The sequence below is a fragment of the Colias philodice genome, chromosome 14, assembly GCF_061535455.1.
Source record: "Colias philodice isolate Cphi_HAF_F1 chromosome 14, ilColPhil1 Martin Lab GWU primary, whole genome shotgun sequence".
Classification (NCBI taxonomy): Eukaryota; Metazoa; Arthropoda; class Insecta; order Lepidoptera; family Pieridae; genus Colias; species Colias philodice.
Genome location: NC_143099.1, coordinates 2,786,568 through 2,801,232, shown reverse-complemented (window position 1 = coordinate 2,801,232; position 14,665 = coordinate 2,786,568). Strand labels below are relative to the sequence as shown.

The 14,665-nt window shown below is 31.8% G+C and overlaps 1 protein-coding gene across 2 annotated transcripts in view; it reads right to left on the bottom strand.

Annotated features, from left to right (window-relative positions):
* The window catches only part of LOC149482699 (uncharacterized), a 76,604-nt gene extending 66,220 nt beyond the window's left edge, over window positions 1-10,384 (bottom strand). For both annotated transcript variants that reach the window (XM_089703289.1, XM_089703290.1), the window contains exons 1-2: window positions 10,160-10,384; window positions 798-896 (exon numbers count right to left, since the gene is read on the bottom strand). In XM_089703289.1, the coding sequence (XP_089559415.1) occupies window positions 798-884 (87 nt within the window). In that variant the 5' untranslated portion in view covers window positions 885-896; window positions 10,160-10,384. The remainder of the gene's footprint in view (window positions 1-797; window positions 897-10,159) is intronic.
* Window positions 10,385-14,665: the final 4,281 nt, after the last annotated feature.

Genomic DNA, 14,665 nt, shown 5'->3' with positions numbered 1-14,665 from the left:
TTAGGCGAATGCTATTTATAAGTAAATATCTGTCGATTAGAAATGCATACATCTGAATCTTTACAACAATTTTAACAAGTTACTTTTAAAGGTAAAACCATTTAAAAGTTCTAGAATGATAATTACTTAATTTATTACAGGATCAGGAATGTTGCAAACTGACTGTTGAAATTACCTAGCACAGTATTTATTTGATGGTAATTTAGCGACAAAACTTATACATCTGGCTATTTCACGTAATAAACGCAATCATGGTTTTAGTGCACAGGAAGCTATCCATCTGTCGGTGTCTTACAAAAAAATGTATATAGACTTTGAGACGACATTAAATATTTTGCCATTTAAGCAGGTTTTTTCATGAGATTCATGGACATTTCTATAGAAAAAGAGCGCATAATTTGTGCAAAATTTTAATGAATAAATAGCGACGTTTCCGTTCAAATTGCTATTCAAGATAAAAAAATAATAATATGTATGTATTCATAAAACCAGATGATCAAAAAAGAAACACTGCTCAAACCCAAAAAATCTTTGACAACTTTACAAATGCATCTATTTTGTAATGACGGAAGTACTTGGCGATAATACAGTTGTTTATATAATAATAAATCCGTTTAAAATAAATTATAAATTAAATTCATTCTGAAGCGAAAGTTCAAACATTCGATGACATAATGAACAAGCGATGATAGTCATAAAAATTTCTCGAGTATGTTTCCCACAAGAGATTTCTGTTCTTACATCTTGTTCTATCTATTTAATTTTGTTTAAATTTATAAAGCAAAGTATGTACTTACATTGCCAAGGAAGCCGCTACAAGGCTGTATGGGCGGCGGAAGAGGCGGCAGGTCCGGGGTTCGCGGACTACCCTCACTGTGGCCCATCTCAGTGCATCGCTGTAAAATAAGATCGTTTGTATTCACTTCTATATGAAGAAATTGTATACCTTAATAACGACAATATACATATCCAATAATGAATAATCATGTATAGTAGCACTAAGAAAATTTTTGATAAGATGTTTTACAATTTTTATATTAAGCCATAACGTTTGAGTAAAGTTTATAGACTTTGCTTGTAACTTATAACATATATTTCACCACTATTAAAATGAGAAACAATGTGTTGTAAATTTTAATAGGTTTGAATGTAGCTATTAAATGTTAAATTAATTTTACAGTCTGTTAAATAAACAGCAATAACATGTCGGATCTATTTAATATTTTAATCCTACAAAGTGCCTGTCTAAAAGCCATGTAAGGATATGAAGGTCTTGTCTGTTTAGTTGACCTAATTGCGCAATATATTATAGTTAATTAACATTGTTTTATGTAATAAGAAACATCCAGAAATTAAAATTACCAGTATAGTTTCGATGCCTAATAGCCAAGTAAAAATTAATTTAAATATACATTACATATACTCTATTAATATTTGGTGTCGTACTGTACATAATTACACACTATTAATATTCAATGGTATTTAAGTTGAAACTAAGATAACTTAAAAGCTCCGAACAAATCAATAGGTTTCTGCAGACTTCGGCAACCCTATCTCTAACACATCCAACATAACATAAACAATAATAAAAACATCACCAAGAATAGAATAAATTAACATTTCTAAACATTCGTATTCTCAAGGATTACTAGCCTGCATTGTCCCACAAACCTGAAAGTGAATAACGGATTATTATTTACGATTTTCTGTCCGTGTGTAAGGAGAGCTGCTTCAAACAGGTCCCATTTGTAATTATGTATGCGAATGCATATATACCTGATATTATACGCAACGTAATGGTTATATTAGTCGAATATAACGTTATCTATAATTCAATCTAATGGCATATGGTGCTGGTGGCTGGCGCGAGAATTGGACAATCGAGTTCTCGGTTCGAAGTTCGAAGGAACTAAAAGCTTGGTGTAGCACTCATACTAGGAGCGGATACTCCTATTTACTTGTAAACGTTACAACGTATTATATAGATAATACTTAAGGGATCGATGATTTATAAAAACGATTCAACCAATGTAAAATAGATTTACCTAACCTAGTTTTACAATTTTACAAACCTTTATAAAGTGTTTTGATCATGGTTAGGGATTAGAAATCATGTATTTAAATTGACTTTGATAAATATTATTATAATTTATTATGTTCTGAATAACTATAACAAGGTATTGATACACCTTTTTCTAGTTTTACAATAGTGGAGAAAACAAATCATTTTCATAATAATAAAACCACTTTCGAATTTTGTAAGCTCCACATACATAATGTATATGAATATGTATTTGTGTCATGTGTTATGATGCTCCGAATACGAGTATATATTCAAATCATTAATGAATTACCTTCATCTCATATTGTTTAAATATTGTACAAAGTTAATGTAGTTATATTTGATAAAAGATACCTTAAAAAGGTTTGTATAAATTTAAATGAATATAAATTACTTACTAAATGATTATTTTATTAAGTACATGTACATATTTCTGCCTAGATAGTTGTTTTGCGAAATATCTATTAGGTAACTTATTTGTTGTATATTAATACAAGTAAAGATAATATGCAAATACGAGTTTTTCATAGCTTTTATTGCTGAAATCGCAAACGTTCGTTGCAAAAATCACACACATATTCAATCGAAAAAATGCAATAAGTATGAAGTCCTAAAACAATTTTCAACAAAAGAACATACAAACACTACTTAGTACTCGCAATGTCTACAAAAATCGACCTTTAATTTCGCATTCGAAATAAAACCGTTAATATCGATACGATTTGCTCTCGTTCACACAAATGACCACACCCAAAGGTGAACAAACGACCTCGCACTATCCGTTCATATCCCACACATTACATCCGCAATCCTTAATATTTCTAATAAAAACAGTTTCCAGACCCCCTACTGTCTGTCTGTCTGTTTTCCATTTCTTCCCGTGAGAGCTTAGACGTTGTTTTTCTCATAGAATACCTTTTCCAATGAAAGCCGCTGTATCGATACGTATATCCTGTATGATGAAACGAATAACATATTTAATTGGGATATTATTTAATATAGTTGAGGTATACTAGTGCTCCGTTTCTGTGTGATTTTATTATTTTGCTCTAAAAAGCTTCTCAAATTAACAGTTGGCATAATTGCTTCAATAGATGTTTTCATGAATGAAGAAAAATTTGTAGTACACGAATATTAATGTAGGTACTTACTTATATAATTATTTTAATATACCAATCAATACGACATTATTGTTTTTGATTAAGTTTTTTTTCTCTTTAGGCTTCTTAGAAACTCTTTGGGTACATTTTATAAACACTTAAGGTATTACATAATACCTTTATCAGAATTTCAATACACAAGTCAATTAAAATGTTAGTGGTAGATGCTTGTAATAGCCGATTATTGGAAATGTATTATACCTACTTTTTAAGCTGCAAGCTTGTATGGCAGGAAATGCGACGTAATTATTACAAACATTTTACAATTACTGCCTTCCTTTCTAAGTGTACTAGATACTTTCACTTTAAAAATATCAAACTGTGCTAAGGAATTTAAATTTTAACACACTTTTAATATCTGGAAAGTGATTGTGGAAATTACTAAACTCATATTTACTTACTATTTTAACTCTGTGTTGGCTAACTATATTGTTATTGTTGTTAAATAAGATTTTGAAAACCTTATTAAATGAATCTGGGTTGTTAGGCCACTGCTTGGTGATCTGTATCTCTGGGTGATGAGATTTTTAATTTTTATGCTCATTATTAATTTAATCCTTGTTGATTTCCTAATTTTAAAATACATATTATCCTTTAGGTAGGTATGTAATTTGATATGAGATAAATATAACCAAAACACACAAAAATTGCTATTTTTTTAATTTAAAGCGGATTCATAATTTAATTTTCCAGCTGTCGGTATGATCATAAACAATATTAATCAATTTAAAATTTATCAGCGGGATGCCTGTAACCACCTTCTCTGTTTTTTTCAAACTGTAATACCTGTGTCTCACTTAATCATGTCAATATTTTATGACACTATAAAATTTAAAAATTACCAACAAATTTCCTTCGCCCACGTAGAAATAATAAATTAGTGAACATTAGCACCTATTCTCTCAATGATACAAGGCCGTTCGACTTTATTAACATACTTGTGTTACTAGAAATTAATCCGATTATATTTGCTCAAATTATTCACATTGTGCCTAAAATCCTAGAGCTCGAGCGGTTTTATAAGCTTTGGTGTTAAATTAAAACATGCGATATTTTATAAACTGTTCAAGTCATATAAATTTGTGATAAAAAGATCCGGCTTTTCTACATAAATATCTAAAGATTTCCTCATTTCAATGATCGAATTTGAATTTGAATGAAATTCTGTACTTCCTTAGAAATCGAAATAGAATATGTTAAGTATAGTTCCATATTTTAATCAATTATGTACTTAATTATAAACAAATGAAAACATACTTAACAACATTATCCAAAGACGCTCTACACGAAAGCTTATTCTTTAAGGAGTTGTTACTCCTGTATTGTTATACAAACATATAACCGCCGCGCCGAAAGTCCTCTCAAAACATCTTGGGGGGTGGAAGTCATGAATCGCCTTCGATAAGGTATCGAGCCCCGTGAGAACGAGTCACTTTCACTTAAAACGCACTAAACAAACACCTGTCTGAACTAATAAGACAACAAGCCTACAAGGTACACCTGATAACGACAAAATAATCTGGAGCTTTGGCCACAGCTTTAGTCACGAGATCGTCAAAACCAGTGTAATGTTGAAAATTAAGAAAGTTTTGCTATGGAATTAAAGTCTTTATTACTTATGTGATTTATCTACACTTAATAATATTATTATAAAGAGGAAAACTTTGTTTGTTTGTTTGATTGTAATGAATAGGCTCATAAACTACTGGACCGATTTTAAAAATTCTTTCACCATTCGAAAGCTACATTATCCACGAGCAATATAGGCTATATTTATCATCATGCTAAGACCAACAGGAGCGGAGTAATGCGGGTGAAACCGCGCGGCACAGCTAGTTCATTATATTATTTAAGCAATATTTCGTGTAGGTACTACAATCGACGTGTACTTAGTCACGGATCGACCATTGATTATACCCAGCCAATAAATCTAAAGTTTATAATTTCAATTGAATAATTCGCTCGTGAGGCTGAAAATAATTACTGTAAAGCAGATACATATTATTATTTCTAATACATAATAAAATATTTAAATTGTCTTTGAAAAATATGAACTTCTGAATTATAAACGAGTATGAATAGAATAATTATGTATATTAGATAGAGCAAGTTCGCTCTCTCAGTGACTTTTATAGGTGGATCTTTACATATGCATGCAAAGTTCATTCTGTACATTTTCGTTTCCAATACCTATATTGTACGCTGATATAATGAACACCAGAGTGTGCTTTTTGGATCTTTCATTAACGATTTGTTCAAGATTCATGATTTAAAAAATAAAGACAACCAATTAAATAATCAAATATGTATGTCTACTCAATGAGTAACGTCCAATAAGAACAATTAACGACATTTCCGGTTACGTACTGAACCGGGTCCCATGTTTGCAATAAAATATAATGGTCCACGAGCGCAAAAACAAAACATACCGTTAACAGTAATCTTTATGGTTCCGTATGCTTCGGCAGGTTTGACAAAGAGATCTTGCAATCGGTCGTGACTCATCCTTCAATATCTTGGTACTCACAGTAGAGTCGTGAGCTTACTCTGCCCTAGAACAATATAGCGCCCGACTCTCAGGAAATATCGACGTTCCTATCATTCGCTTTTGTTACGTCTTAATTCGTTTTATTGTTGACCGTGAAATTCTAAACTTGACTGCTTTGCTGCGCTGTGTTTACGGTCTAGCCAGCATGGATTATTATAAATCTTTCGTTTATGCTATCTAGATACAGATAAATAGATAATACAGATAGACTTAAAGATATTTTATCAAAACTAAAAAAGTTTTGAATAATTTAAATTAACATTTTTTGTGATTAGGTAATGATACCACAATGATAGTTTGTAAATTATTATTTTTTCAGTTTAGGTATATATCTGTTTCTATTTATGACCTTGCTCTAGTCTCTACCTGTTAATTCTGAACCTAACTTCAAATAAAGAAGCACTGCAAAATGAGAGACAGCATTAACATTTGTTTATTTTTTATTAGTTCCTAGTTCCTACTACCTATGTTCTAATTCCAATGAATATAAAATATAATTAAAAGTAAATTCCGCCTAATTCATTATGGTTAGTGTAAACGTAAGTAGACCATACTATACACATTTATATTGCGAAAATAGTTAGCATGTACCTAAATGTTACCGGATTGTCTTGATAAGCAAAAGTGTAGTCACTTTACGTTTACGATGACTATAATTACAGAGAGACGAACGTATTTTAATACGACTTTCTTTACGAAAATAAGACTTTCGTATTCGCTTTACTTCTATAAAATGCCGTAAATTAACATCATAGTGGATTTTAAATCTTTCTCCATCTTAGGTAATGACGTGATCTACATTGTGCCGTTCCTAGAACTGAACAGGCGGTCTCGATCAAAGTCCATTTCAATTTCAACGCTTTGCTTGTTTTTAGTTAACTTATATTAGGGCTGACAACTGATTTCTGTGTTTTTCTTAAATATCAAATACCTGATATTAAGAATATTTCATTGGACTGTTATAAATTATAATATTAGTATCTGTAATATCTGTTATCACGAATACCTACTGCCAGCTTTATTGCGAATGATTATTATAATACACATATTGCTACATATACTTATGACACGCTATATTTGAGGCGATTGTTCTACAGTATTCGTGTATTTAAAATACAAGAATATTAAACGGTTAACAGGTGACAGCCCTATTACAGGCCGTGATCCATTCAAAGTTGATAGCGTATGTAACTCTATACTTTATGCCATTCTTATATGGAACACTTACACCTCTGAGAAACGAATCTATGTCTGAGAAATTTTCAATGACTCATGTTCGTTTTGGACCACATGGTGCTAAGACCATACTATCAAAAGCTAAGTGTACTACCCGTTCGCTTCGAGTTGGCCGCTCCCACCCTTCCCGCTTCACCGCACCGCACTCCTAGACAGACCCTGTTAGTACCGTCAGCAAAGCTATCACGTGCGCCCGACCGTCACATATATCGCTCCCGTTGTTTTTGGTTATGTTATTTGATCGTTTTGTTAAGTTTGATTATTATTGCTAAGTTTTATATAGTTTTATACTGCTATTAGCGAGGAAATCGCTGTAATAAGTAATTATACGAACTGTTTTTGTTATTTTATTTTTCAGAGTGTTATTATTTTTTTTGTCGACGGTACCAGTTGATGTGCCTGTGACGTCATTTTGTAACGGTCATCGACGGCCAACTCGAAGCGAACGGGTAGTAAGTACCTATATTTTCTGTAAATATATACCTACTTAGCTTTTTGAAAATCGCCTTTCTTTTTACATGATTATTTTTTATTACCTAGTTAAGTAGCAATTATCATAAATTTCGAGAAGAATAATTTCATAACTGCTAATAAAGCTAATACATATTTACAATAACCATATCTATTTACGTTGGTTTTCAAATAAATTTAAACTCTTTATCTATTGCCGATTGCTGACTATAATTATTAATACTGCGTTTTAAATAGAGCAAATTATTTTTTGCAGTGTGTATGTAATTCAATAGATATTGTAGGTAGGTATAGTTATATATTAAGGTAGTTATACCTTAATATTCAGTTTCACCACATAATGACTAAGGTTTGTTCATCGCTTGCTTTTGTTAGACGACTTGAAGATACATTATGATAGAACAATGATGTAACACAGATAATCATCAGGATTACATTTTGATATCTAGAGCGATTTCACTGTAGGTATTGCAACGTTTGAAGCTTCATTAAGTAAGTACTTATTGTTAAGAATTTAAGATTAAAGTTCAAAGCTCTTCCAAAGAAATCTAATAAAGAAATATTGGAGTTGAACATTTTTATAATCATAGGCAAGATAACAAATTAAAAAGGTGTGGTAGGTAACTAATAACTATACCTAAGTGCTTACGTAGCAAGTGCTTGATAACTTCCAAATTATGTAAAGTAAATAGACAATTTGTATTAATGTCAAAATGACGAATACGGAAATAAATTGGGGTTAGCCTGTTGCCACCATATTAGGTAAACAGTGTATTGGCAATATCGATACATTGATTTAATTTCAACATTCTACATATTTTTAAGCCAAGCCGTCGAAATTTATGGAAACATCTTCCTTATATAAGTAAAGCATGATGTAAGCGCATCTTTGTAATATGGCATTATTAAAATTCGTTTGTTTACAAAACTTGGTACAATCGAACCTACGTACGCCACGTATGCAAAACAACAATTATAATAATTATTATCGTCTTTATTTAAGATATAAATTAACAACATATTAATGAAAGAAAGAAAGAAAGGTTATCTTTATCAACATTTTGAAGGAATCATTTGATTGTGTTTTGCAAAAAAAAACCTAGATTGGATAAAGTAACCCCAGTCTTATATGTCTATCTCTATCCAGTTATCGTAGATTTTCAGTTCCATGTACAATTTAATTGGTATATCGTATCGGATGCATAAATTCGCGTTTAAAAATGTCCGATGGCTATCTAGCATCCCGAATGGCTCGGGCTGTTTATGGGCTAGTGTGGACAATGCCGGGTAATTAGTGTATTATGTGTGGGCGGTCTCCCCTCTATCTACCTGACTATCGACGCATTAAAGCTCATTATTTCACAATTCACATAAGCGTTATTTACCACTTCTTTCGCAGATGGGGTAGGTACACGGTTGGGATAATAGTAAATATTGAATTTATCCTGCTATTAATATCTGAACAAAATATCTCTATATACCTATATCACCGTTTCAAGAAGGAACATAAATAAACATAGGCAAAGACCAAATTGATCGCAGATTTGAGCCTACAGACACCAGGTGGGTAGATGAGTACTCGCCAAAAATGGCAGGCTTTATTTTACTTCTGGGGAAAACCCAATCTGTTATACCTACCATATCGATATCATCAGAATATTATGTGAATGAACAGACAACGTACACACCCACAACATATCTAAGTACCTATAAACTATATTTAAAAGCTCATCCTTCTTGAGATACCGTAGATAAATTTTTCAATTAAAAAAAATCGGCCAAGTACCTAACTACCTAGGTATGGGGTGGTATAGGTGTTAGCGTACAATAAAGGACGTGTATAGTTAAGATTTAAAAGTTCATATTATACATATCTAAGAATTACAATCACTTTTTTTATAAAATAGGTATCATTCCATATGTACCTACTCCAAGTAAACTTTTAAATTATGGAAATGCATACCTACTAGTCGACTATGGATTCTAATGATATAAATTTATAATCTTTAAGATTGATTTTATTTTATAAAAGGCAAACCAACTGGAATAAATTATGACAAGCTCCTGATATAATACATACATTTATTTTACTTAATATCAATTATCAGAGTATTGGAACAGGGATTGCAGTAGGTATATACTATAGCTGTGTATATAATAGGTTAATTTTTAATCAATACTTGTTAAATAACAAGTTTAACAAAACCAATACAAATGTAACGACAATACAATCCAATATTAATTTATTTATATTTTTCATAACTTTGAAAATTAGCGGTTAGTTCAAAAATTTCACCATCGGGTGTAAATTTGTATTTCCGGTATATCACAAGTCATCTCATATTCATTGTTTATCAAATAAGCAAACAGTAAAAAAAAAATATTTAGGGACCATCTTAAAATATAAACTTAAATAACACACTTTAACCTCTTGGTTACATCAACTTAATTCTGTAACTTTTTGCTAGATCTATCTGAAATTTTTTTACGCCCCCATGCCCCATCCGTGGGTCATGCACGTACTATGAACGAATCGCTATGCCCCATCGGTGGGGCATGCACAGGCAACGTGTTAAGTTCAAAAAATTAATGATAACTAAATATGAACATTTAAATTTGAGAAACTAAACTAAAAAGTTAACAGACCACGAATAAAAACTACGATAAATAAGATTCTCTTACCTTTACCACCGATTAATAAAAAACAATTCCACAAACAGTTCGTATACTTAATTCACTAAACCGCTGCAAATCACTAAGTTTTGGTATGGTCCACAACTAGACTGCAGTTTATTTTGTTTGACGAAAAGGCAGCGGCTTCACTGTTATTTCGAATCAACGAACCGGCGTGGCTCGCTCCGGACGAAGCACGCGTGCATTTCAATGGATGAAAGTGTAAACTAAGGTTTTTGTATCGCTCGCTCTCGCTTCAGCACACGCGTGAGAAAAGGACGAAAATGTCCACTACTGTCAAGTTTAGTTTAGCCAAGTGGCGACTTCGCCCACTTTGTTATTTAAATAATTTCTTAACTTTTAAGAGCTCTCACGCGCAAGCATAAGGAACAAACTGATAGCTTCCAATGCAATGGAAGTTAGGGCATACAAAAAATAAAACTAAAATATGTTTGTTTAATGTTTATTATCTTCCCACAGGTGGCAAGAACCAGAGTAGTGAGCACAACCTAACGTAACGAAAATGGTAACTATTTTTGGGGATAACCACTTCTAATATTGTTTTATATCTAGAAATCGATTTTAATGATAAAATTGTTCTACACTAAAATATCCACTATATGAAAACAAAAATGTACGGTGCCAATCAAGTAACGTGCATATTTGTGTACAAAGATTGAAATAATGTTTTGAATTGAAGTGGTAATTACGTTATAAAACTTTATAAAGTTATGGTCTTAAGAAAAATTTGGCACCAAATAAAATGTGAAATCCCCTGAGGACTGCTCCTACCCCGGCTTACAAGATTTATTTTCTTTCAAGGTGAAAAGCTTACCGTACCGCACATCTTTAAAACGATACAGATACATATTTTAATTTGTTATATGTAGTTAAAATATAAACTGACTTTGAAAAAGTCATCTCATAGAATGATATTCTGCATCAATTTAATTTTAAATGAGTGTTTTAAAGTTCCAGAGACTTACTATAATATTATAAAGATATTTATTATAGGTAATTTATTTTATCCGAAAACTGTACCGCCTTAAAAATGGACGTCACTTGTAAGCCCCCGGATCCTATGAATCAACAGTTTCGAAAGGAAAGATATAATTTGATATGAATTGTAACAAATATGCATGTAACCAAGGCCAGAAGAATGCAATCGGTTACAAGCCGACTTGTTCCTTGAGAAGAGAGCATGCAAGATTAAATTTGAAATACTACATGCAAAACCTTTTTTTATGTATTTTTTTATAGTTTTATAAGTTTTAAACGTGTGCTTATTAGCGACGTGTCCAAAATTTACTTGATTATAAACTGCTCTCTACTCAATGTAAGATGTAACATTATGAGAATTATTCGCTGATCGTGAAATTGCCGAAATCGAATTACCAAAATATTACTGACAAAAGCTCGAATACCACTTGATATTATGTGGTTTACAATTTAATTTGGGGACAATGAAATAAATTAATTGTCTGTGAATTTACTTGCGCTCGGCAATCTACTTTTCGTCAAGTACAAATCAAAAGCTTGGCACATGTAACTTCACAGACGACATGAATTATTAAAACTGAGACAGGCTTTTAGACACCTCATCAGTTTTAATGACTCACAACATTGCTAGAGCTCGCAGAGGTCGTTATAAGCGTCCCCTAATAAAACACCCTTGCGAACTCTGTTGTTTTAAAGACACACTATAAAACAACACAATTGATGTTCAATAGCAAATAAACCTTCTATCAAGTGCATAGGCACATTACATTAGATTAAAAGCTAATCAAATATAATATTATATGCAAACTTGACTAACAATACTTTTTTTTTTTGTTTTTCTATAATTTTTTTCCGAGGTATGTTTTAGCGAATATAATTAATGGAGTAAGTACAATATAATATAATGATCAATGACGGAACATAAAAGATACTGTAATTAAAAGTAAGATTAAATGATTTAAAACAAATGAAAGTGAATTATTTATGCAGTTGAATGATTAAAAATACCCAACCATACTAACAATACATCTGTAGACATATTGAAGAAGAATATATGTATATATATAATGGATGGATCTATGTTTATAGTACAAAAGCTTTGTCCTTCACATATTATTGCTTAGTATGTATGTATACAGTTGACAGTCGACAGTTCATGAGGCCGTATACTGTAAACATAGAAACAACGTAATGAAAACAATACAATAAATAATACATAAAGAACTAAAATTGCCTATACATTAATTTCACAATGATATCTTTAAATATATACAATAGCCTTTTCCGATGGGAAATTTGCAAATATATTTTTTTTTATTTTTTTTTTCCTTTTAAGTTATTACAAACAGAAGTAAATCACACTACAGAAAATGAGTAAATAAATACAATATATAAACACGACACAATATAGCAAAGATTTGCATTTTTATGAAATTGTAACTAGGGGAGGCTTCAATAGTGAAAATAAATATATGAAATGGAGTCCTTATACAGAGTGTCAATGTTATTATTGGCGACATAAAATAGCCAATAGCATTGCTCTCTGTATAAGACATCACCTAAGCCTAAACAGTTGTTACTCCATGGAAAAAATGAAAATATAAAATATAACATACACTTCTTATGCTTTATATAAACTATAATAACAGTTACGCCTATATGAACTGTTACCATCCATATTGGATAATTATGTTACAATTTACTTCACTGTCACTGTCCACTATTCCTCACTTGCGAGTTTTTCTGATAACACATTTCTTTCCACCTGACCACAAATAAACTAGGAATAAAATGAACAGTGACAGCGATTATACGCATCACCATTCCTTCCGTCCAACGCACCAGGGGCGTAGCTCCCCTCACCTAACATTGTCCAACTTCGTATAAAACTTTACACTTTAAATTATTACTACTAGGGCAGACACGCACGGGCGAACTGTTCCAAAGTACATAATTGGCCCTCTTATCGTCTGCCATCCTAAAATTAACGGCTAATCAATAAAATCGCCGCGTTTAACTTAAGACACATTGGACAAACCATTTAAAACAAACCGTCCACTGTCTCCGATAACAAATAACCATACGATCGTGGACTCTCACCATCGGGCAAGCCGTTAGCATTGGGAATTGATACCCTAACTTTACAATCAATACATTAAACCTTTTCCGAAACCATCGTCTACCTCCTAAGGCCCAATGCCAACCTGTCCTTACAATTTAAACTCAACTCTCCTTAAATGTTTGAAATAAAAACGGAAAACAAATTTTACATGTTAAAATTTTCGAAATGCATTTTTGATTTAAAAAACGTGAACGGAATTAATAAAATATCAACAAAATAATCCTGTCAACTACATTTTATATCAACAAATCCTTTTAAATACCTCAGGACGATATTATTGTAAGAATTATATTAAAATCGTCCGAAGAGCTCACCGTGAAATACTCTCTGCCTCCTGATAAAGAAAATACAAAAATTATTACTCTTCTTAATTGCATAGTACGTTGTAAATAATAACAGGCCGAAAAGATTGGCCATGTAAATATAATTATCTTTTTAAAAATACCAAGTTCCTTTTATTATAATTAATTTCTCCGATTTACGATGAAACAGGAGTATTTCACCGAGCATACCTATATATATTTTCATATCAATATAAAATCGCTACAAAAAAAACATTGAACTAAAATTAAGGTTACATTATACTCCACCCTCAAAGATATGTTATCACTTTTTTGCCCTCTTGCACAATTGTTGGAGAAAGATTCATAGTTATGTAAAGTCTCGCTAATTTTAATCTTATAACTATTGCTATATTTTTTTGTTATTTATTTAAACGCCACTTGAAATTGTAATGAAGGCTATCTAAAGCATTGTTAAGAAATAATCGATTTGGAACAATTACTTTAATTACAAAGTGAGCACTATCCCTAGCCACTTTACACCACTTAAGATAAATTAGTAACGCGACTCTAGGGGCTCGCACGGAGAATATTTCTTAAAAACAACAATCGTTTTGAAAGGCAATACACAGAACACGATATTATCGTTCAATAAAGGAAATAATCGATAGAGGCCACCTTGACACAATATTCACGTAACGTAATTGCGGTTTCATGATTATCACTTCCAAAGGCCACTTAGTTTCTTCCTGTATCGCGATGGACTCTATTGTCAACGTGAAAATTGTGTCAAATCGGTCTCCCGAACATTCAGATGTCATCGACTCATCGAGGCGCCCAAAAGCGAAACTTATCAGCGGTGGAAATTACCAAACTTAACCCTACTAAGACGCTTAACTTTTTCGATCAGCGAATGCGTCAAAAAAAACTATAATATAACAATTACACATATTTCCAGTACAAATTTGTGGATTCGATTTACGGAAATAAATTTTATTTTGGTCAGTATGTAGTTAATATCAGAACGTTAGAATGCGAGCGAGAAAAAATTAATCGTCGTAGTAGGCGTATCATTCGGACGTTAGCCGCGTATTCGGACGAGCCGAACGGTCG